Raw genomic sequence first — 25,775 nt, 5'->3', positions numbered from 1 at the left:
CCCCCCCCCCCCCCCCCCCCCCCCCCCCCCCCCCCCCCGCTCTCTCATGCTGGTGTGGAAAGACCTCAAGCTGTGTTGCTAGGTGAGGTAAGCAAGACGCAGACTTATGTTAGGGCAGCAAGTTTATATACCAGGAGGGTAGAGAGTATATCTGTGTCTTGAAAAAGTCGTTTTTAATTCTCCCAAAAGATGGCTCAGAAATTATAAACTGTATCTCCCTGGGGGAGAAGGAGTTATCAAGGCAGAGTGGGGCCGTGGTAGGAGGCACTTTTATTGTATATACCCGTTGTTAGACTTTTTGTTTGCAATGGATGTTTGTTCCACAACCTCACTGGTGCTTTTCATTTTAATAACCAAAATAACATACATCAAAAGAGGAAAAAATTCTGTAGAATTTTTTTCAAGTTTCCTTTTCCTTAGGTTAAATGTAACATAAATTTAACTTTATGTGTTTTTTGGGGGGGTTAATAGGTAGTGAGTTAGTAAGTCGTACTAAGAAATAATTTTGCAGAGATCTAGAAGCGCTTTTGATGTTCTGCTTATTATTTTGAAAAGCATTGCCTTCGAACTGAATAAAATATTTCCTTTGTAAGGTAATTTAAGAAGCCTTAAAATGCGTTCCCATTTTGGTCGTTTTGCTGTTGCCCAGCTTGTATTTTACATAACACATCATACTTTAATGTCTTCACGGATGTATAGTAAGCTGCCTCGAGATTTTCATCATGTCCTATTCCAAAATCTAAGTCTAAATTTCCTTATAACTTTCCCACTAACACGGTGCCTGCCGGTGGTGGTCCCAGCACTTCCTGCACGCGTCCTGAATCCCCGTACTGGTGGAACTGGGCTGAGTCCCTTTATCTGTCGTTTCTCTTGTACCAGCCTGTCTTGACTACTGTGACTTTTGAGCTGGCAAAGTGTGAGTCTTCCAACTTAGATCTTTTTTGAGACTGTATTGACTCTTCTAGGCCCTGTGCATTTCTGTGTGAACTTTAGGATCGCATTTCGATTTCTGTAAAAAATCCAGCTGAGCTTTTGACAGGGAGTGCATTAAATCTGTACAGCAGTTTGGGGAGTATTGCCATCTTAATAATATTAAGTCCTCCAATCTATGAACAAGGGACAAAAATAAGCTGTTTATCAGGGGCGTCAAAGTGAAGACATTATTCAGTCACTCACTTCTGATTAGTGTATGCCCGGTGGGCTTAACCGCTGGAATGCCTGGCGATTTACACATGACACTATTAGAAATAATATCTTAGAACATCCTTCCTTCTCCCCTACGTCCCATCTTTGATTAGCCCCACTTCATTTTCCCATTCTAATTACTACTCGTAAATTCTGTTTTGGGGAAGGATGATCATTTTCAGGCTGAGTAACATTCAGAATTACTTAGCAGAAGGTGTCTGGTCTCTGTTGTTCACCAAATTTTGTGACATTACTCCATGTTCATAATATGAACGCAGAGTATTACTCACGCAACAGTGTGTTCTGTCGTGCTCTCAAGTGCAGGGATCAAAGTTTGTCCTTACTTACTGCAGGTATTCTGCTTTAAATGGTATTGACATAATATGTCATAGCTTTTGCTTCTTAGGCTTTGATTGGAGTAGTTTGATTTTGCAGGTGGGAAAGGCTCATTTTTGTCCCAGTATTTTATTTTATTTGTTTAGTGTTTATTCTGAGAGAGAGGGAGAGATTGGATCCCAAGTAGGCTCCACAGTGTCAGTGCAGAGCCAGATGTGGGGTTCGATCCCACCAACTGTGACATCATGACCTGAGCCAAAATCAAGAGTCAGACACTCAACTGACTGAGCCACCCAGGCTCCCCTGTCCCAGTATTTTAAAAAGTTTAATATTGCATAACATTAAATGCAGAAGAACAGATTTTGATTGCGTATAAATACCCTGTCATCCATGAAATGCATAAAATTATATCTTTTACAGGCAGACATTTCCTATTTTATTTTCTTGTGATCATGTATTTAATGTGTCTTACCTGTTTGTGTATAAAGCATAAAATTATAAAAATACATGTATAGATGTCTTATGCATAAAACATATGAATGGTATATATAGTATAAAAAAATATGTGTATATGTAAATATATGTGCACGAAATAGTCCTTAATACATGATAAGGTACCAAGCTCCACACCACTTCTTGTTTTGTCTATTTTTAAATAAAAAGGCTTTCACCTTTTAAAATTCTCCCCTCCCCTCCTATGCTTGTTCATCATCAGTCTCCTGATTGTTACCTTTCGCATGCTCTTTAGGTCCTAAGAGGTGTTAGTTTATTTTTGCCCAAGACACACCCTTCCTGAAAACAAAATACTCTGTTTTCCATGTCATCTAAGACCTTCACTGAAGATGACGGTTCATTGCTTTATATTCTCTTGTACCTAAGTGTGCATTGTGTGTTGAAGTTGGTGGGTTTTGGTAATTCTCATTTCCTCACTTGATCAGGATTGTCTCAGATGATTCTTAATGCCTAGCTTTTTCCATAAGGAAGTAATGTAGGTGGCACCAAAGAGTGGGAAGTTCAAATAACAGTACTAACTAAGTACAGTGGGAGCTTTTTGTTCTCACTCCCTGGTGTGAGTAAACATTGGTGAATTGAGGGGGTGTCTGCGGTGCCATGGAAAACAAAGGGGAGGTCTGTAGAATTAAGGGAGTAATTTGGAACAGTTCACTCAGCTCATCAGGGAATCCAAAAAATGGTCCTTTTCCTTTTAATGATAAAAGTGGACATGTGTTTCATCCACCTTCAGATGTTTTCCTGTGTTACTTGTGTCCCCAGGATGCAGAGCTCTTAGCCCAAGGACATTTATAGGATTAAGAGACTCCACAACCCCACCCTTTTCTTAGAACTTGTCCAGTATCTTTGATATGTAAATATATAAGGAAGGAGGTCTTAACCACTTTCTAGCTGCGACCTTTGATAGTCAGCCCATCTCCTGATGGCCCCTTCCTTCTCTAGTAAAAAATCTCTAGGAGAATCTCTCACTGTCTCTGCCTCCAGGAGACCTGTGATACCCTCAAAGGAGCAGGTCAGTGAGAGCACAGGGAGCACATTCGGTATTTATTCATTCTTTACCGAATACTGTGATTATTAATTAGCTCTAGGGATTTATATAAACAGCAAGTTTGGTGATTCAGTAGTGGCAAGAAAGAGGTTAGCTGTATGTGCATATTTTCACAAACTTACATTTAGTCTGATTTTAAGAGAAACTTAACATAAAGCTTGCCAGAGCCCTTGCCGAAGGCAAAGCTGAAAATAACTGAAAAATATCTGTTGTTCCAGTTTTTCTTATGTTTAAAGGTGTTTGCTGTTATTGTAAATATTTCTTATATGTTTGTTTATTTTTAGAGAGGAAGAGACAGAGTGTGAGCAGGGGAGGGGCAGAGAGAGAGGGAGAGAGAGAATCCCAAGCAGACTCCAGGCTATCAGCCCAGAGCCCGATGCAGGGCTTGGTCCCATGAACCATGAGATCATGACCTGAGCCAAAATCAGGAGTCAGTGACTTAACCACCTGAGCCCCCAAGGTGCCCCATAAATATTTTTTAATGTAAATGTTAATATATGATTAAAGTATATTTGGAAAACAGAAGTGGGCATTGCTGTATAGCTGCATTAACATTTTGAGGTGTTTCGAGTCTAGCTATAGAGGGATCTCTCTGATTCAGTCTTTCTGAATACACACAGCTGGGCATGCGCAATTGATGACTTACTCTGCCGGGGGATGGGAGGGGGGCGGCCCAGCTCTTCCAGAGGAATACTTTGGATCCAGTTACAAGACTGTTGTGACAGTGCAGGGTGACTGCGAGGACAGTATTTGCATTTCTGCTTCATCTGCCCTCTCCAGGAAAGGGTGTCCCTGTCCCGTTTGGGGAGTGCTCTTCCTGAGGCCATTGGCATGGACTGTGCCTTGCTTTCATGGTTCTCTTCCATGCCCCCTCCTCGTGAGTGAATAGATAGTGTATTTTCCGGGTCTCCGCATTTCTAACGTCATTGGTTGCCTTTACCTGTGAGTGCTAACGCAGCTACTGGAAAGTTGGGAGGTCAGAACCCTCTTTGCATTCCTCACCAGTGTTTCCTAGGGTGCGTTCCCGAAAGCGAACGTGGCGGTGCCGTGGCTCGTCCACGATGCGCCTGTAACCCGAAAGTGTCAGGGCGGTGCGCAGCCTTCACCGTCACGCGGGCATCGAGACGCGTGCGCGCCAACTACCATTTTCCCGCCCTGCCGGTCACAGAACCTTCGCTTCACACAGCGGCCGGCAGGATTTTGTCCTTGACAGTACCCTCAAGAAAAGCTGATAATCCTATCGCTTGATTTTCTTCTGCCACTTAATTTTGCTCTGCGGGAAACCTGAGGCCAGCCTCATACTTCATTTCTTTCGAGTTAGGCGCAGCCCGCCCCGACCTGCTTGAACTCGTGCGGCGCTCATTTTATTACCGTTCTGACAAAGGAAGCGGCTGTGCATGTGTTCAGAAAGGGTCTAGGTGTGCCGTCTCTGATGCAAAGACGCGGAGAGGGGTGAAGGAGCGAGTAGGAGAGTTTGCTTCAGGGAGCAGAGGCCAGCTCCCCGGTACGCAGCCACTTCAGGCCTCGCATTGCTGGGTTTGTCGGCAGACAGCGTGAGAGGAATCTCTTCCTGTTTTCAGGGCTGTTGGCATATGGCATCCAAGGCCCTTGCTGTATCTTTCAGTGATGGTTCTTGATGCTCGGAAAACTCACAGGCACTTACCACACCGATGCTTCTCTGCCTCCAGACTGTTTTAGAGCCTGACTTCGAAGCGGCTCACTTGGTAGAACGTAAAAGCCAAAGCTTCTTTGTTTCTTTAATGCTCTAAATTCAGTGGAGGCAAGAGTGCTTCCCTTTGTACCTTTCCTCCCTCCTCAAAGGTGTGCTCTCGGGGTGAAGGAAGCTCCTTCAGTGCCCTCAAGTGGCACCAGAATAATTTGAGATGAAAATCGTAGAACCTGAGAGTTTGTGCTTCCAGTTGTGCATAGAATTAAGGTAAAAGGCCAACTTAAAAATCAGCACCAAGGTCCCCAAAACTGCCAGCCTCATGGGATTAATGAATTGCACGAGTCCAAATTCGCGTCTGAGTCCAGCACTTGGACTAGTGCCTGGTAAGGCCTACATGCGTGCTCTGGCCGCTGTCCGTGTTTGTGGTGCTCGACCTTAACTCGGTTTACTTTCCTTTCTTATTTGCTAGGTCCAACTGTGCTGAAAATATCCGCAAACACATTCTACACACCGGCAAACACGAGGGGGTCAAGATGTACAACTGCCCCAAGTGTGACTACGGGACGAACGTGCCCGTGGAGTTCCGGAACCACTTGAAAGAGCAGCACCCGGACATCGAAAACCCGGACCTGGCTTACTTGCATGCTGGTAAGGGGCTCGGGGCCTTAAAGTAGTTGGCGTTTTTAGGAGGATTTCATTCCGTTTGTGAAAACAGAAGGCTATTGGTCCCTTCCCGTCATTTACCTTAATGTGCTGGAGTGTGTGACCGCGTCTGCTTCGAGACTACGAACGGCACGTTCCAGGCTCCTCCCACTCGACCAGGGAAACAGGTCTTTTCTGTTCTGTGTCAGCCGGAGCAGATGTGACAAAGTAACCACCACCCCCGCCCCCGCCCCGGACGGTAAAGTTATAACCACAAATAGCCGACAGGCAGTGAAACGTTTGCAATGGTAGTAGTTGTTTGAACTTCATGTTCTGACCGATGGGTAACATTTTTAACTTTTTTCAAAGCATGTTTGTGAATTGAAATGTTACGCCCTGTCCCTGTGTACCACTGTCTCGTGAGGAGTACCTGGAGAGGGACGTGACCGAGGACGGTGAGTTGAGCGACTTGGCACGGGGTACCATGGTGTCGCTCACTCCCCAGAAGTTAGGAGGGCCTTGTCCATGGTGTGAGGGCCGTGTTGGTGGCGGCAGAGGTGGCTGCTAAATGGATTGGAAGTCGGGTAGCCCCCTCTGCGGGGGTCAGGGGCATGGCAGCAGCTGCTGGGGTAAGCAGGACCATTCCTGTGTGTAGCCCAGCGTTTCGACGAGCAAGAATGCCTCCCTTGAGTGCTGAGTCCTTACTGTGCGGAACAGCGGTGTGATGGATGTGAGTATGAGTACCTGCTTGAGGAAGTGCTTGCCCGAGGGAAATTTAGAGTAAGTTCTGAGATGTAGCCCAAGCAGTGCTGTATTTAAATAGTAGCAGTTGATACAGCGGGTGTTTTAGGCAGACGCTTTGGGATCAGTTGGAGACAAATGCAAACTCTGTCTACGTCTTTCCTTCCCGGCCCCGTGACCTCAGGCAGGCCCGCTCCGTCTTGCGTCAGCTGTCTCGTGTGTAAATGTACACGGTGGCAAAGAAGTTAAAAAGCGAACGGCTAAGAAGCTCTTAGCTCGGTACCTTTCGTGCCTGACCAGCAAGAGCCGCGCAGAGGGGGCGGTGGGTCACAGGGGTAATGCTGGAAATGTGACAGAAGTGTCTGAAAGTTGTGGCAAACCCTGCCCAAAGTGCAAAAGTCATGGGAAACCCTGCCCGTTTGCAAAACGCGTAAACCGTCTTTGCTCAGGCAACATGTACGTGGAAAGAAACAGAACCTAATGAGTTATTTGATGGATAATATTCTTATTGATCGATTATCAATACATTTGACAAGGTCTGCATATAAGGTCTTGTGTTTTCTGCTGCCGTGTTCTTTCAGATTCGTGTTTGCTATGATTGGCCTTTTAAGGTAATAGTAGAACGTCTTATTTTTCCTCTGTGTTGTATCCGGGGCTGTTTTTGAAAAACAGAAACACAGGTCAGCGTTCCTCACATTTTGGTGAGATTGTTACTGAAAAGGTTTCAGACTGGACAGTTTAAAGCTTTAGTCACAAAAACAGATGAAGTCAAGTTGAAGTATGTGCTGGCCTTCATCACCTAAGGATTCTTCCCTCAGATGAGCCCTGACCAGAAGAACTGCCTGTGGACGGAGGTACTTGGGGAGATGGCCAAGCCAAGTGACCTCCGCTGATATCGGGCCATCAACAAAGTACCGTTTTTGTTAAAGTTGATTTATTTATTTTGAGAGAGACAGTGACTGCACAGGTGAGGGAGGGGCGAAGAGAGGATCCCAAGCAGGCTCCGTGCTGTCAGCTCAGAGCCCAACACGGGGCTCGAACTCGTGAAACCGTGAGATCATGACCTGAGCTCCTCTCAGCGGAGCCCCCCAGACGCCCCAGCAAAGTACCATTTTCAAGGTAGTACTGTGCCTGCTTCTCAAGGCGCGAGATCAGTGTCTCCTGTCTCTCGCTGCGCCGGTTAGACATTGAAAACCGGGTTATTTCCCTAAAAGAAAGTATTTCTAACTTGCAGATCAACACCAGGGAAAGGGGCGGAAGCTGACTGCAGAGCAGAGACACGCGTTCCTTCCGTTCTGTGCAGAAAGGATGGGCCGGTGCCGCAGAAGCAATGCTGTGTGTGCCTTGGAGAGGTGTTCTGAAATACTGCTAGTGTAAAACGAGCTTTCAGAACCATTATTCTAGTTCCCGTGTGTGTGTGTGTGTGACGCTCATGCGGGTGTAATCCTAGTTTGTGGTCTGCATTCATAATTCTGTTAGAAGCCGTTTTCTAGGCAAGTCCCAGTTGCTCACAAACCAGACCCACGGGGGCGGTACGGGGAGCCGGTTGCCGGTCCCTCCCCATGCGTGGCCACCGTCTCTTTGGTGGTATTTTTGCTTTGGCAGACTTAGCTCGGTTACGAGAAAACTTCAAAAAGGTAGACTGTTGTAGACTGGCTTTTTGACCTTGTGATTGTCAACCGTCTGCAGTACGTCTGGGGATGCGCCAAGGGAGCCTTCCTCAGTGTAAAGAAGATGCCGAGTCAGGCCCTTGCCGCTCCGCATTCCGTACTGCGTGGTGGTGGGACTGGGCACCGTGGCTGGTGAGCCCCCGGCGGGCGGTGGGCACCGTCGAGGTCCCGCGGCGGCGTCACAGTCCTCCGAGAGAGCGGCCGACGGCCCAGCCCGGCCTGGGAGGACACCACCGACCGTGTTGTGCGCTGTCTGCGCCCTTCCTGTGCCGAGAATCTTGCAGGCCAGCATTCAGGGAAGCATAGTACACGGTTCTTTTAATAAAAGGCTGGGTTTGAAACCACCCCAAGATCATGTGGTCCCCACTCGGCTCTCCCCGTGTATCAACCAGCTAAAGACCGTTAGAAGGGACGCACTAAGCCGCAGCCACAGAAAAGACTGTACCCAGCGTCATTTGGGATAGTTTAAACTTCAGTTGAGACCATATTTAGAAGTGCACATGTTAAAGGAAGGTACCGGGTTGCTCTGTGGGAACCAGTTCTGCAGAAAGAGGCTTTCCCATCCCGTGATCGTGTGCCTCCCCGGCCTTGTGTACATTGCGAGGTAGCTGCAGTTATTGGGTGAGGAAGTCAGCCAGAGCCCCCCCGGAGACCGGTTCGCCCTGGCGGAGACCGGTGTGCCAGTCTGTAAGGCTGGGCCGATCTCCGGACATCTCCAGGCTTCAGATTCCTCATCAGCAAAGTCAGGAGCGACCTGTGTTTCCGTCTGTAGGGCAGGCCTGCAGGGCAGGACAGATTTGAACGCCAGTCCCCATTCCCTTGTTGAACGACTTTGGAAATGCTGTTTTAATTCAGTGGGTCTCAGTTTCCCCCTCCGTGAGATGCGGACAGCGACGGCTGCGACACAGTTTTCTTATGATCTAAAACCGGTGACACGCGAGCTACACGCAGACATCGCGATACTCGGCGTCTGTGGCTGTTCAGTTTTCTTCTCCGTTGACTCTGTTGATGAGTCATTGTGTCTTTTCTCTCAATTATTTTGGGGAACTAGGAGAACGATTTTGGTATCATTTCTCCTGTCACAGTCCAGAGAATTAAAGGCTCCATGTGAGCGTTAATTTTGGTTATAGCTTTGTTTGAAAAGCAGGTACAAGTGGTTATTTTTAAAACAAAGGTTGGTTATTTAGATACATATTATTTGATTTCCAGGCCCTTGGGGATTTTTCTAGTCATCTGTTTGTTAACTATGGAAATAGTGATGTAAATGGACTTCTAGGTTCTGGCTACTGTGCTTATAGAACATAATTCTAAATTATTTCAGTGCTTTGAAATTTACCTATGCTTTCTTTAAGTCCACAATTTGGTGAGTTTTGGTCAATGTTTGAGACATACTAGAATGGAATGTAAATAATGGAGCTGCTTGGTGCTGTATTCTGTGCTCCCTTGTACATCACTTACTTTGAGTTTTTTCACCGTGCTGTTCAGACTGTCTATATTCTTATATTTTTTTATGCTACCTCTGTCAGCTGTGGTAAAGTTGCGTCCTATGATTGTAGATTTACCCATTTTTTTTACATTCTCTTACTTTTGGTTTTACATATTTTGAAGCTCTATCACTGGCTACTCAGAACTTTAAGATTGTTTTATACACTTACCCAGGTATCATAAAGAATATACGTGTATTCCCTTGTAATTAAGAAATGCTCCTTTTTATCTATAGTAATGCTTCTTGCCATCATTCTGTGTTTCCTGTTAGTGCAGCTACGTCAGCTTCTTTATAAGCAGCATGTAGCTGCATTTGGATTTTTACCTGCTGGGGCAATTTTACCTACTGGAAATAGTCATTTACTCTAGTATTTATAGTTTATATCATTATTGATACCTTCACCATAGTCAAAACCTGAAACTAGCCAATGTCCATCTACTAGAATGTGTAATAGGCTCTGTGTTCACCTACTGGTACCCTCTGCAGCAGGGAGGACGTACAGAGTAGGAGAAAGGAGCAGCATGGATAAATCTCTCAGTCACAGTAGACACAGAAGACACAGAAGACACAGAAGAGTGGATGCTGTGCAGTCCTCTTCTTACGAAATATACAACCAGCCACAACTAATCTGTGCTGTTAGGAACCAGGGTACGTTCCCCCTCGGGGGCAGCAGTCACCGGGATGAGGAACAGTCGCTCTGTCCCATCCAGAATAGTGATACTCTGTTTCTCACTCCTGATGTTGGGATATGATTGTACTCAATTGGAGAAAATCCCTCAAGCTCGCCTGTGAGCTGTGCACTTCTCTGTATACATATATATATATATTTTTAATGGGATTTCTTTGCTCCCTGTATTTCTTTTTTTTTTTTTAATTTTTTTAACATTTCTTTATTTTTGAGAGACAGAGACAGAGAATGAGTAGGGGAGGGGCAGAGAGAGAGGGAGACACAGAATCCAAAGCAGGCTCCAGGCACCAAGCTGTCAGCACAGATCCCGACACGGGGCTCTAACTCATGACCCGTGAGATCATGACCTGAGCCAAAGTCTGATGCTCACCTGGCTGAGCCACCCAGGCACCCCTGCTTCCCATATTTCTAAAGAGACTCATTCTAGATCTGATATGAGATTTTACAATCAGATTACTTCCCACAAAATCGACCTCAAATTAAAAGTCTCCAGAACTCTTTCTGTCACTGTACATTATCATTTTCTTTCTGTTCAGTGGAATCCATTTCACCCCCAAGATGGTCTTTATTTGACCTCTGTATTAGCAGTTGCCCGCCTGCCATCTGTTACCCAAGACTAAGCGTGGTGTTCACCCACTGCACCCTGAGCAGGAATTAAACACACTCTGTGCTTGCAGTACGAGTGACCTCCAGCCGGACGTGGGTCATTGTGTCTCAGAATACTTCCAACATCCAGGGAGGAAGAGGATGGAGAAGACCATGGGAAGGTAGAGGGAAGCACGCGTAGCTCTCGTGATCGTGCCGAGCAAGAACAAAGAGAGGGTTTTTCCTCCTGAGCTCCAGGTGACAGATGCACAGTTACGCCTCTGCAGCTCTCGGGGCCCACTTGTTCTGCAGTGGTGCCCCCTGCCGGGGGTGGGGGGGGGGGGTTTGGGCGCCCGCTGGACGTCCTGGTGGCGTGGCCACTCTAGCAGCGCTCCCTGCCGGGGGGTGGCGACACAGCCACTCTCTGCGGCATGACAGTGAGACCCATGGAGTTACTTCAAATCTCCTCTGAGAAGCTGGGGCTTGAAGTGTGTAAATGTTTTACATGTTGGTTAAAGACAACGATCAAGTGATGTTCTCTATTCAGGAGAAATTAAACATTAAGTGATGACATGGTATTGTCTCTAATTCCTTTAGTTTTTGCTTATTGTTGGGTGTTTTTTAAACAAATCATATTTAGGGGCGCCTGGGTGGCGCAGTCGGTTAAGCGTCCGACTTCAGCCAGGTCACGATCTCGCGGTCTGTGAGTTCGAGCCCCGCGTCGGGCTCTGGGCTGATGGCTCAGAGCCTGGAGCCTGTTTCCAATTCTGTGTCTCCCTCTCTCTCTGCCCCTCCCCCGTTCATGCTCTGTCTCTCTCTGTCCCAAAAATAAATAAACGTTGAAAAAAAAAAAAAATTTTTAAAAAAAACAAATCATATTTAAATTGATGTGACTTTCAACAGTTCTTACATATGTATTAAGACTTCATCGTTTAAAAATGTACATTGGATTATGACGTGTGCAATATGATAGCCCACAGATATATTCTCTTCACAAAGTGGGATTTTCATATTATTCTTTAAGATAATCAGTTTTTTTAATTCTTTAAAACATGTATTATTTAATTGCATTCCATAGCATTTTCCTCTTACCCAGTTATGAAGAATAAGAATGTGAAAGTTTGACTCTTATCAAAACTCCAAATCCTTTCCTTTCTAATGCTAACTAATGCGGCACCAGTTAAACTATACTTAACTGATTCCTTAATTCTCTCCAAGTGTATCAGTGCATATTTAGGCAGATTGAATTTCATATTCCACCCTGGAGCCCCTTTGCTTAATCTATCACGGTTAAGATAAAACATCTGTAGCCTTTTGTACCTTAACCATTCCCTCTCATTTAGCGGAATATTCAGATTTTCTCATATAAAAGATTTTCTTCATCATTAATTAAAAACATTAGCGTTCTGATGTACAGAGCCTTGTAGAATGTAGTTTTCCCCAGATTGTGGGGCCTCTATTTTTAGCCCCATTACTTTCAGCCCCTTTTGTTAGTTGGTGCTCTGACACATGTCATGACATTTTGTACAATAATTCATTTTATGAAGAGGTCCAAAAAATCTTAGAAAATCCTGACAGTTTCTCATTGGTTCTCCTTACATAAACCAATTATTACTTCAACCTAAAAAGGAACGAAATTTTTTCTGACATGATTGCCTTTGGTAAATCCATGCTGACTCACTCCTATTAAATTGTACTTCTCCAAATGTATCATTAAGCTCATCCATAAGTATCATCTCAAATTTATTTCCTAATATAGATGTTAGACTAGCAGCTCTATAATTTTCAGCCTCTACCCTCTTTCTTTTTAACCTTCAGACTGGATTCCTTGTTTTCCAGTCTCCTGATATTTCACTACTAACAAAAGACTTCCTAAAATAATTAACAGTTCAGCAGTTTGATTCTTTAACCTCAGACATCACCCATGGGTTAATTTACTGTTTTTCTTAACTGCTGCTAAATGTCTTTGTTCCTTTCTAACTCCTGTCTACACATTCCGGTGCCTTCCGGAAGGTGATGTCCACCACGTCCCTCTCCGCAGGACAGGTTTGATGTTGTGGTCACTGGCTTTTTCCCTTTGCTGTCTTTCTCACTCTCAGCCCTGTCGGATTCCCTGAGTTTAGAACTGACTCCCCGACATACTGTATAGTCAGTGGGTGATTCATGCCAAAGCAGTGTTTTTCGTCAACCAGCCTTTTCCAGTAAGAGACTTGCTCATTTGTGGCTGCTTGTCAGTAAACGCACTGTTACTGATAAGCAGACCCTCTCAACTCATGGCCGTCTCTCTTTTATTGAATAATAATACTGAAATAGTTTGTTTCAAAACCTTCTAATTATACAGTTTAAAATATTTTTTAGTTCAGTCTGCTTAGGAATAAATGTTCTGACTCTTCCTCGGTACGTCTGAAAACTTCCTTTGTCCGCTTATCCCTGCGGAGCAGGGCTGGGGACATCCGTGCTCCCTCTCTGGTCTGCCCTCCCGCAGTAGGGCGTCCTCACTGTTGGAGACGCATCCGGATTGTCCACGGCGTGCTTTCCTGTTTGGGGTGGCCAGTGCGCGGTACTAAAGGACGCTGTTACTTTACATTGTCGCATTGTGACTTTGCAGTGACAAAGAAACCAAACTTTTCACCGAGCCATTAATTCAAAACAAAGCTCTTTTATAGGTGTTATTCCCAACGTAACGATTTCTTAAAAATGGGTCTCCGAGATGCTGACTTTGCCCAAGGAAGCTGAGTAACGACAGTGCGGCCGGCCACAGTCCATGCCTGACTGCCTCCCGGGAGTTTTCCGGTTCCGTGATCCTGCACGGACAGGAGCTCGAAACAGAATCGGCATCTGTGAGCTAATGAAATTATCGTGAAGTCTTAAAATTTTGGAGTTTTAAGACTTCAGATAATCTGGAAACAGGAACTAGGAAGTAAGATGTATAATATAACGCACCAACAGAACCAACAAGGGTAAATGTTTTCACAGTTGTACTTGTGCTGCCTAGCACGGAGCCCTGCAGACAGTGGGGGCAAGTGTCAGCCAGGTGAACTTGGTGTTAGCGTCCTGACTCTGACTATCCAGACGTGTGCCTCTAATGAGGTCACTCAAGCATTCTGGGTCTGTGTTCTCCACGGGAAAATGAGGAACACTGTTTAGCCCTTCTTTTGAATATCAGATTAAATCATGCCTGTGAGAGAGCTTTGAAAATTATTACTGGTATTGAGATTTCCTTTATTTTAACTTTTTAAAATGTTTATTGTTGACAGAGAGAGTGCAAGCAGAGGTGGGGCAGAGAGAAAGGGGGACAGAGAGAAAGGGGGACAGAGGATCCACAGCAGGCTCTGTGCTGACAGCAGAGAGCTCAATGTGGGGCTCGAACTCACGAACCGTGACATCATGACCTGAGTCGAAGTCGGGCATTGAACTGACTGAGCCACCCAGGCACCGCGATATTGAGATTTTCTTTAAAAGAGAAAGGTAGTGGGCTTTGTTATTGCTGTTTTAGTGGTAGGAAGTTAGAGCGAAAGGGCTGAAACGATTGTTCACGTTTATTTCAAGTTGCTGTTGAGTCACGAGCCTCAGCCACGGATGTGCCTGTGTGTTAGCGGTCCATCCATATGTCGGCAGGACAGTCTGAATATACGTCTGCAGTGAGGGTTCGAAAAGGTCGATAGAAAGCCTTTTTTCAGAGTAGAAACTTACCGCTTAACTTGAATTATTTCTATTCTTATTTATTGTGCTTTATATTTTTAAAACTGTCTTTAAAAACGCATATGATCCTGAAATAATGTCCTTTCTAGTATGTATTTTAATGTTTTGTGAAGTCCTCAAAGGCAGTCACAACATTTAAGGTAAAGTCAGAGTACACCATTAAAATGTAGCTTTTGTTAGTAACACCTCATACAACTGGCTGAAGATTATGTAAAATTCATGTAAATCCATTCAGTTCATCGTTTCGTGGTAGATCTCGGGCCCTCACAGGACTCAGCCCGATCCCCTACCTGTGTGATCTTAGAAGTTTTAAAGTAGTGGTTAATTTCTTTCCAGTGAGAACTCCACTCTCTTCTTTCTTGGGAGGCCTCGCTAAGTGTAATTAGCTGTGTAATTCGGAGCCACATTAAAACTTTGCTTAGGGATTCTTTCCTTGCTGCCGCAAGGTTATACAGGCACATGACAGTGTGTGTACCTCATCAGCAAGCAGAATTGTGATCGTATCGAGGCTAGCATTCACGAACTGAATTCTGAAAGTTAAAGTAGTTAAAGAGAAAAAAAGAGAAAACAAAATTGTGATCTTATCCCCCCTGACAACTTCATTTATCAAAATTTTAAGGGGGGAAAAATTGATTGTACAAAGTTATAGTGGGTACGGTATGATTTTATCAGGTAATTGATGTGGCTTTTGTTTTTATATAGACCTTTATCAACTGTTTAATTCAATATAATTTATATATTTAAAAAATTTGCACACCCTCACATTCGTATCTTGACCCTGAGTAAAATGCAGTTTTATACGAGGGAAACGAGGTAGGTGTGGGCAGGTCTTCCTGCTGACGTGGCATAATTGTTACTGTTCCTGCTGAAACCATCTGTGGGAAAATAATGTACAGGTTCTTCGGGTTATGGGGGAAATTTAGGTGTGCTCTTTCATTAGTAGTGAAATTTAGTTCAGAAGATGTAAAATACATGTTATCAATCATTTGCGATTTTTTTTTTTTTTTTGAGCAACATTGCCATTTAGCGGGTTTTCCTTGTTTTGAGTTTTTATTTTGGAAATAATTTGAAAAAAAACTTTTTTAACGTTTATTTTTGAGAAGGAGAGAGAGAGAGAGAGAGAGGGAGAGAGAGAGAGAGAGAACGTGAGCAGGGGAGGGGCAGAGAGAGAGAGGGAGACACAGAATCCGAAGCAGGTTCCAGGTGCTGTCAGCACCAAGGCCAGCACGGGGCTCGACCTCACGAACCATGAGATCATGACCTGAGCCTACGTCGGACACTTAACGCACTGAGCCACCCAGGTGCCCCGAGTTTGAAATAATTTTAAACTCAAAGAAAAGTTGTAAAAGTAGTACAGAGTTCCCAAATATCCTTTGTCCAGCTTCTGTAAATGTTAGTGTCAGATACGACCATGATACGATTACCAACACCAAAGACATTAGTGTCGGCACAAGACCATTTCGTAAACTGCGTTCTTCGTTCCCAGCTCACCAGTTTTCCTTCCGTTTTTCTGTTCCAGAGCTCAGCTCAGGAACCAACATGCCCTTTACTGTGTTTCTTTGGTCTTTTCCAGTCCATGCCAGTTTTTCAGTCTTTCATTATCTTTGATAACCTCGATGCTTCTAAAGAATATGGATCAGTTGTTTTGTAGAATGTTCTTGTATTGCAGTAGTCTGATGTTACTCATGATTCAATTAAGTTTTTTTTTTTTTCTTTTTAAGTTTTGTTTATTTACTTAGAGCAAGCAAGCAGGGGAGGGGCAGAGAAAGAGATTGAGAATCGCAAGCGGGCTCCACACTGCCAGGTTCGGGGCTCAGACCCACGAACCATGAGATCATGACCTGAACTGAAATCTGGAGTTGGCCATTTTACTGAGTGGGCCACCCAGGCGCCCCTCAGGTAAGGTTTTTAAGCGTCTCGCAGAGCAGACGTCTGGCACGTCAGGGTGCGTTACGGTGGGTGGTGTAAACTGGATCCATTGAGTGAGGTGGTCTCTCCATATTTCTCCACCACAGACTTACTGTTTTTCTCCTTTTTAATTAATTCACATCTCAGGGGAGATACTTTCAGATTATGCAAATAACCTGTTTCTCCTCAAGCATTTGCCCACTAATTCTGACATTCATTAGTGGATCTTGCCTATCACAGGAACCTTGGAGTTTTAGCAGTAATATTCTCTTTCCCTCGTTCCTTCCACGTTTAATTGGAATTCTTCTTTAAGGAATATCTGTCCTTTCACTCCCAATTATTTCTTATTCAATTTATTTTTACCAGTATGAATTTATTATACTCTGTGGTTTACGATTCAGCATCGTTATTTATTTTCTTGCTCAGATTGCCCCAGCTTTGGCCACCGCGAGCTCTCCTGGTTGGGCTTCTGTGTCCTTTGATGGGCTCCATCCTTTTCCGACTGTCCCTTTACTTTCTTAGCCCCACAGTGTGCTCTAGGTCATCTGGTGTTCTGCCTGCCCTAATCCTAAAATCATCCTCTTCTTTAAGGATCTTTGGTTTCTTTTATTGGAGAATGGTATTTAGAAACCAAGGTATGCACACTATGTGTACTCACTGCTTCCGTGCACCCTTGGCTTGTGGGCTTTCTCAGCAGACAGAAGTAGGAAATGTATGTGTGCATGCTAACCCCTGCACTGCCATAAATACACAGTTTTATCGATCTATCTAAAACATAAATTGTCTTTGACCTAAGTAGAACTAAAACTATAAAACCCTTAGATGAAAACATATGAACAAATCTTTGTGACCTTCAGTTGGGCAATAGTGTTTTGGATATGACACCAGAAGCTAAGGCAATAAAAGAAAAAATAAATTGGACTTCTTCAAACTAACAACTTTTGTGCCTCAAACAATACCATCAAGAAGATGAGAGGAAAACCCACAAAATGGGAAAAAAAATTGCAGATCTACCTGATGAGGGACTTACATCTAGACTATATAAAGATGCCTTGAACTCAACAGTAACAAAAGAGATTACCTAATTTAAAAACAGGCAGAGGACCTGAATAGCCATTTCTCCAAAGAAAATATAGAAGTGGCCAGAAACACATGAAAAGATGCTCAACATCATTACTTGTCAGGGAGATGCAAATCAGAACCCCGATGACAGTCCACATCTAGGTCGTTTACTGTTTTGGCAGTTACATAAACAGCTGCTGTTAACATTCACATACAAGTTTCTGTGTAAATGTAAGGTTTCATCTATCTCAGGTAAGTAGCTGGGATTGAGACGCCTGGACGATACAGTATGTATGCATTTAACTTTTAAAGAAAACTGTCAAACTTCCAAAGCGTCTACACGTTTTCTGTTTCTACCAGCAATGTTTGGGAGTTCCGTTTGTCCCGCCTCATCGCCAGCGCTTACAGTTGTCGGTTTTTTTAAGTCATTCTAATAGGAGTTTCGTGGTATTTCATGGTTTTAATTTGATCTGATCACTAATGATGTTGATTATGAGTGCCTGTTTGCCATCTGTATATTTTCTTTGATGAAGTGTCTTTTGAAGTGTCTCATTGGGTAACTGAGCTTTAAGAGTTTTTCGTGTATTTTGGACACAAGGCCTTTGTCAGATACATGATCTTCAGATATTTTCTCTCAGGTTGTGCCTTGCCTTGTTTCCTCTTAACGTTGTCTCTCGCCAACAAACCGTTTTTAAGGCAGTAGCCTCCCCGCCTTACCGCAGTTTCACTTCGCGTCGTTTCGCTGACCTGCGGTCAGCGCGGTCTCTAGGCAAGTGGCCCTCCCGCTGCGGCAGCGTCGGAAGGAGCCTCACGCTGCCTCACCGCGCCTGCATCACGCACCTCCCTGCTTCTCATCACACGGGCGTCTTACCGTCTCCCGTCATCACAAGAAGGGCGAGGACAGCACGGTAGGACCTTCAGAAAGAGACAGAAACCACATTCACGTACCTTTGATCACAATATATTGTCATAATTGTCCTCTTTTCCTAGTTGTTGATCTCTTACTGTGCCTAATTTATCAATTAAATGTTTTCACAGGTATGTATGTGTGGCAGGAAAAAAAATGTATGTTACTATCTGTGGTTTCAGGCATCTGTTAGGGTTCTTGGAATATATGCCCCATGGCTAAGAGGGGACTACGTTATTCACGAAGTCCAGTTTATTAATGTTTTTCCTTACGGGTTGTCCTTTTGATACAGTATCTAAAACCTATTTGCCTAACCCAAGTTGCAAAGATTAACTCCCGTATTTTCTTCTAGAAGCTTTGTGTTTTTGTAGTTTATATTTAATCTGTGATCTATTTTGAGTCAAATTTTGGATAACGTGAGGCATACGTTTTCCAAATTTTGGATAACGTGAGGGTTTTGGTGTTCATAGAAGTGTCTTTTTTTTTTTCTTTTTTTTTTTTTTTTTTTTTTAGCAACATTGGTTGAAAACACTACCCTCTTTCTGTAGAATTGCCTTTGCACTTTTGATGAAAATCAGTTGACAGTATTTCTTTGAGTCTATTTGTTTCCTCTCTACTACCATAGCAGTTTCTAAAATTATGCGTGGATGTGTCTTAAATTTTATCCTACAATTCCCATAATTGGATATATATATATATTCTCCTTCGATTTCACATACCGAAGCTCTTTATTCCTCTGTGATCTAACATAAACTCATTGACAATCTCTCTGATTTGTCACCATCTTGTCCTTCTCCTGAATGAGTGTATGACTTAGGGTAGGTTACTGTGCCTGGTATTTTTACAAAAATCAATCATTTAAAAAAAAAAACAAACCTTATGAACAAATAAAGTGGAGATATGTGCATATTTATATACAGAATATATAGTGGCCAGTTAAATTATTGTTCCTTGATCCTTTATATTATTGAATAAGAAAGGCCTTTCGCTTTTTGCTTATAATAGAATTCTTCTCTGGTTAGTTTTGCCCTCATGATAAATAGTTTCGTATTGTGTCTTCTTTTTTCTTTTTTTTGATTCAAGTTTTTTTTTTTTTTTTTTAATTTTTTTTTTTTAACGTTTATTTATTTTTGGGACAGAGAGAGACAGAGCATGAACGGGGGAGGGGCAGAGAGAGGGAGACACAGAATTGGAAACAGGCTTCAGGCTCTGAGCCATCAGCCCAGAGCCCGACGCGGGGCTCGAACTCACGGACCGCGAGATTGTGACCTGGCTGAAGTCGGACGCTTAACCAACTGCGCCACCCAGGCTCCCCTATTCAAGTTTTGATTTAAATTCCAGTGGGTTGACATATAGTGTAATATTAGATTCAGACGTAGATTAGTGACTCATCACTTACGTACAACACCCAGTGCTCATCACAGGTGCCCTCCCTAATGCCCTTCACCCATCTAACCCAGCCCCCTGCCCACCTCCCCTCCAGTAACTCTATGTTCTCTGTAGTTAAGAGTCTGTTTTATGGTTTCCCTCTCTCTTTTTGTCCCCCCGCCCTGTGTTCATCTGTTTTGTTTCTTAAATTTCACATATGAGTGAAATCATATGGCATTTGTCTTTCTCTGACTTATTTCGCTCAGCATAATGCACTCCGGCTCCATCCAGGTGGTTGCAAATGGCAAGATTCATTGTTTTTTATGGCTGAGTAATGTGCCATTGTGTATATAAACCACATCTTCTTTATCCATTCATCAGTCGATGGACATTTAGACTCTGCATACTTTGGCTCTCATTGATAATGTTACTATAAACATCAGGGTGCATATTCCCTTTGAATTAGTATTTATGTGCCCTTTGGGTAAAGACCCAGTAGTGAAATTGCTGGAGTGTAGGGTAGTTCTTTTTTTTCAGACTTTTTGAGGAACCTCCATACTGTTTTCCACAGTGGCTGCACCAGTTTGCATTCCCACCGACAGTGTAAGAGGGTTTCCCTTTCTCCACATTCTCACCAACACCTCTTGTTTTTTGTGGTGTTAATTTTAGCCATTCTAACAGGTGTGAGATGGTATCTCATTGTGGCTTTGGTATGTATTTCCCTGATGATGAGTGATGTTGACCATCTTTTCATGTGTCTGTTAACTGTCTGGATGTCTTCTTTGGGAAAATGTCTGCTCATGTCTTCTGCCCACTTCTTAACTTGATTATTTGTTTTTTAGGTGTTGAGTTTGATAAGTTCTTTATAGATTTTGGATACTAACCCTTTATCTGTTATTTGCAAATATCTTTTCCCACTCCAAAGGTTGCCTTTTAGTTTTGTTAATTGTTTCCTTCACCGTGTAGAAACTTTTTATCTTGATGAGGTGCCAATAGTTCATTTTTGCTTTTGTTTCTCTTGCCTTATGAGACGTATCTAGTAAGGACTTGCTGTGGTCAATGTCAAGGAGGTTGGATCTATCCCATGTACAATTGCACCAAAAGCCATCAGATACCTAGGAATAAACCTGACCAAATAGGTAAAAGATTTGTCTTCTAAAAACTACAGAAGACATATGAAAGAAATTGAAGATGACACGAAGAAATGGAAAAACATTCCACGCTCATGGATTGGAAGAACATTGTTAAAATGACTGTATTACCCAAAACAGTCTACAGTTTTTATGCAGTCCCTATCAAAATGCCACCAGAATTTTTCACAGAGCTAGACCAAACAATCCTAAAACTTGTACGGAACCAGAAAAGACCCCAAATAACCAAAGCAATCTTGGAGGCAACCAAAACTTGAAGGCATCACAATTCCAAACTTCAAGTTATATTACAAAGCTGTGGTCATTAAGACAGTGTGGTGCTGGCACAAAAACAGACACATAGATCATTGGAACAGAACAGAAAACCCAGAAATGAACCTACAACTATATGGTCATCTAATCTTGGACAAAGCAGGAAAGAACATCCAGTGGAAGAAAGACAGTCTCTTCAACAAATGGTCCTGGGAGAACTGAACAGCGACATGCAGAAGAATGAACCTGGACCACTTTCTTACACCATGCATACAAATAAACTCAAAATGGATGGAGGACATGAATGTGAGACAGGAAACCATCAAAATCCTAGAGGAGTTCACCATATTTTTCTTACTAGCTAAGAAGCCACTTTAAAAATTTATTTCTACTGCCTCACGCCCACTAGAATAGCTACTATCGAAAAATAAAATAGTATTGGCAAGGGTGTAGAGAATTAGTATGGCTGCTATGAGAACAGTATGGTTGTTCCTCAAAAAACTTAACAATAAAATTGCCATTTGATCCAGCATTCCCACTTCTGAGTGTGTGTGTGTGTGTGTGTGTGTGTCTGTGTGTGTATATATAAAATGAAAGCAGATCACACTCATAACAACATTATTTACAATGGCCAAAAGTTAGAAACAATCCAAATGCCCATCAACGAATTAATGGATAAAGAAAATATATGTTAGATTATATACGTTATTATACATATATATTATATATTATAAAACATGTGTAATACACATATAATTATATAAAATATATAATATAATACATACATTGGAATATTACTCAGACTTAAAAAGAAGGAAATTCTGACACCTGCTACAGCATAAATGAGCCTTATGCTGAGTGAAATAAGCCAGACACAAAAGAAAAATACTGTGTAATTCCATGTCCACGGAGTTAGTCAAATTCCTGAGGACAGAACATAGAATGATGGTTGCCAGGGGCTGGAGGGAAGGGATGTGAGGGGTTGCTTAGTATGTACAGTTTCACTCTTGGTAGATGAGCAAGTCTGGAGACTGATTGTACAACACTGGGAATATATGTAACGCTTCTGGACCGTACGCTTACAGATGGTTAAGTTGGTAAACTTTATGTATTTTACCACAGATAAAAATTGAGTTAAGTTACAAATACAAAAAAAAATTCTTCTTCTCTTTTCTCTATTTCCTACGTGTATCTATGGTAGAAAATATTAAATAGGTGTCTCTGTTGGTGAGGGGTCATTAGGGAAGGGAGTTGATTGGGATGGGAAAATGAAAATGGGGAAGTTAATACAGAAATTATGCTAATTGGCGTGAGACTTTCAAATTAAATAGACCAAAAAGATGTCATATGATACATGTTAATCAGCATCTCGACTATATAAATCAATTGAATAAATTTGCAAAGTTAATTTATTCAGGAAAAATATGAAGAAGCAAAATATTTTAGCTCATATAGACATGCTTACGCCTTTTTTTTTTTCCATTTTTCCTATTTCTAACTAAGGTTAAAAACACTTAAATACATTCTTTTAATAGATGAAAATCCATCATAGTAAAGTAGTCACTTAAATCACCTAATAGCTTTTATCACAGCAGAATATAGCGTGCGCCCCAGCTAGATAAAATCATAGTTTTGATGGCTGGTCTAGATACTTCTTAAAAAGCTCTGCTCAGACAGGTTCACTCTTGTCACAGCTATTAGTGCCATTTGTTGAGTAGCATGTCAGTGTGATTGGCACAGAGTCATTCTTTCGTCTTATGAAAAATCATAATTTTAATGCATGCTTAAAATAAAAACCTCATGTAAGTGACTTCCTGTTTATAAAAGGAAGAGGCAAGACTCCTTTGCAATTAATATCGATTATTCATGTTGCATGGAATATAAAATTGTGTTTTCTTTTTAGGGGAGAGAACTCCTTTGAGGGGGAACTGCCTTTCAGGATTTCCTCCATGTTTGTTGTCTGGGTCACGATGTTAGAATGAACTATAGTACCTACCGTCTTCTTTCCAGATGTTGGTCAGGGACAGATTTGGATTCTGTTGGCTTTAAATAGAACCTGTGTCTCCGACTACCAAAGTAGATCCTTGAATCTTGGAGTAAGGTTTATGTCACTTAATCTCTTTTAGTGATAAATGTCTTGCAGTGATTAAATAATATTTGTAAAGTACTTAAAATAGTGCCTGGCATATATTAAGTTCTCTGTAAGTATTTAATTAATACAGTATTGAACTGAAATCACTCGGTGTCTTCTGGGTTCTTTTTAATTGTGCCAGTAGGTGCTGCTCTTGAGTGACAAGAGTGGATATTCCAAGTTATATTTTATATTAACAGGTGACCTGGATTGATGGCCTGACTTACATATTCACATTTATATACCTTAGTCTGGTGACTAGAAACAAGACTGTTTCTAATAAATAGACTGTTTACTTTACAGACTTTCTTAATATAAAAAGACAGAGATGTGAAAATGCTCAGGTAGTTCTCTTGAAAGTTTAGAGCGCTGTTTATTTTTATAGTATTTATTTCTTTAGAAGTACCAATCTCATGACCTTTCTCATTATCAGGAAGTTACTGTATCGTATCTTCACCTTCTTTATCTACATAAATTATTTATTGAATCTGTCGACATTTTTCTGGCAGTCAACACTGAACTGTGGTACTTCTCGGTGTTTTACAGATAGCCCGTCGACAGGATTCCGCTTTGTTAGATGAGCCTTGATGTTCAGACAGAGCAGATCTCACGTTTACACCAAGGACCAGAGAGAATAGGTGCCAGACACGGTCCCTCTTGTGCACACTTACTTGTACTGTTGTTTAACAACTTGTAAGCGCTCTTCCTCTTAAACTTCGTGTTTGCTACCGGGACGGAAAGGCGCTACAATTTGTGCAAGCGTCCTGTAAACAGCTGTCGTGATTGACCTGAGGTGCGGGAAGGCGAGTAGAAGAGTCTTGGCTTTGTAAGAGCTGAGGAGTCGGAGGTGAGAAGCCAGACAGCTGGACGCTGAGCAGGCAGAAGTGGCGTTGGGTCCACGAAGGGGATTGGGAGGGAGGCGAGTTGCCGGTTGCAGAGAATGTGCCGCAAGATGCTGAAGGTGGAGAGAAATGAAACAGGCCGGCCCTTCGAAAGCGGCCCAGCAACACTTCAGGTTGCTTCTGTTTGACTTTAATGTTACGCTAATGCATCATCTTTGTCTGTATTTCTGACCTTTCCCCTGTACGTAGTGAGGAAAGTTTTCCACGATGTATGCTTTTAGGTCATGAATCTTTTACCAAAGAGGTAATTCTGGTTTTAGATACGATTCTGTTATAATACTTAACATATTTTCTTTTTTACCCCAATTTCTCTATCTGTGTCTAAGAAAGTGTGTTAGAAAGACATTCTTAAGATGGTTTATGTTCAGTTTGCGCATACCAAATTTTTAATGTCTTTTTTTTTTACATTGAAAAAGACATTTGAAATCCAGCGCTGTATATTTTTATTATTTATGTTAGAATCTATTTGGGTGTGTTCATCTTCCGGGCGTTAAGACGTCTACATTTTCACCCATTACGTTTTTATGTATAATCATTTTCACTCAACATATAAGAAACAACAGTTTATCATAATAATACAGGTAAAATTGAGTGTGGTTGGCCTACAGGTTTTGAGTTCCACTCAAAGTGTAACCCACTGATTTATGCAGGCGTTCGATTCGTGTGTATATTTAGTTACGTTCCATTTTTGTATGTCCGTGCTGTTATCGGTGTCCCTCTAAGTTAGTCCTGACCTTCCATGCAGTGAAGGGCATGACCAGCCTCCCTACCCACTATTTCTGCCTCCTGAGCAAATGGGAGTTCTGTGAAATTTCCTCAAGTGTGTGGTTCTTTCCCCCTGTTGCTAAGCCAGCCAGAAGTCTTGTTTCTGATATGAATCTTGATGTAAAACCCAAAACTATAGAATTCTAGAAAGCTGTGCCACACTGCTCCCATTTACGGGATTTCACCCCGTAGAACCAGATCAGTAAGGCACCAACCGATATCAGAATCGAAGGGGTCTAACCTTTCCTGAATAGCTCCACATGGTTGCTGAAAAGCGTTCTCACTCTCTCTGCTGACAACTTCTGAGTCATATCTTTGAACAGTTAAGTCGGTAATTTTTAAACGTTTTTAGTGGGCAGGTTTTGTAAACTTCGTTGAGTTCATGAGATTTATATTCTTTTGCTTCTTAGTGTGTTGCAAAACACCCTTTTAAAGTTCTGAAGTGACTAGAGATTAATTTCGTTTGAAAATTTGCGACTACTTTTGCGTTCGGGCCCACCAGATTGCCACCAAACAAATGCAGAACTTTGTCCACCCACGGTGTGCCCAGCGCACTGTGCTATAGGCATCAGAGACAAAAGAACGAGCAACACAGGCTTGGTCCTTGCCTTAGTAGGGGTTATTGACTTAGTGGAGAATAGACATTAACTGAACGACCACACTAATAAATACCCAACTGCTCTCTAAGGTCTACAGAGAAAAGGTTGAAGGTGCTTGGGGAAGGCACACGGGGAAGTGATCTGCGTAAGGCACTAGGTGAGACTCCTGCCTTAGAGCTAAGTCTTGAGAGAGGGTATGAGTGAAGTGGGAGAGAACATTCCAGACCCCAGGCAAGAGGGAAATAGTGAATTTGAGGAACCTTGGAAGCCAGTGAGTTGTCATAATACTTTTCTAGTTGACTTAATCTTATTAAGCCTCTTTAACAATAATTTTTTTCTCCTCTTCAGAGTATAGGAAAGATCTAAAAAGAAACATTGAATTCATTCCATTTTAATCTAAATAATTGACCATATTATATGTGACAGTAACGATTACATATGAGCACTCAATTTGCCACATGACTGGGC

The 25,775-nt window shown here is 42.5% G+C and overlaps 1 protein-coding gene across 4 annotated transcripts in view; it reads left to right on the top strand.

Annotated features, from left to right (window-relative positions):
* Nucleotides 1-25,775, top strand: part of ZNF407 (zinc finger protein 407) — a 507,857-nt gene that overhangs the window by 307,062 nt on the left and 175,020 nt on the right. For all 4 annotated transcript variants that reach the window (XM_040478555.1, XM_040478554.1, XM_040478557.1 and 1 more), the window contains exon 8: nt 5,218-5,396. In XM_040478555.1, coding sequence (XP_040334489.1) covers nt 5,218-5,396 — 179 coding nt within the window. The remainder of the gene's footprint in view (nt 1-5,217; nt 5,397-25,775) is intronic.

Source organism: Herpailurus yagouaroundi, unplaced genomic scaffold (assembly GCF_014898765.1).
Source record: "Herpailurus yagouaroundi ecotype Mexico unplaced genomic scaffold, PumYag 142, whole genome shotgun sequence".
Classification (NCBI taxonomy): Eukaryota; Metazoa; Chordata; class Mammalia; order Carnivora; family Felidae; genus Herpailurus; species Herpailurus yagouaroundi.
The sequence above is the reverse complement of the archived record's forward strand: the minus strand, read 5'-3'. Positions and strand labels throughout refer to the sequence as shown.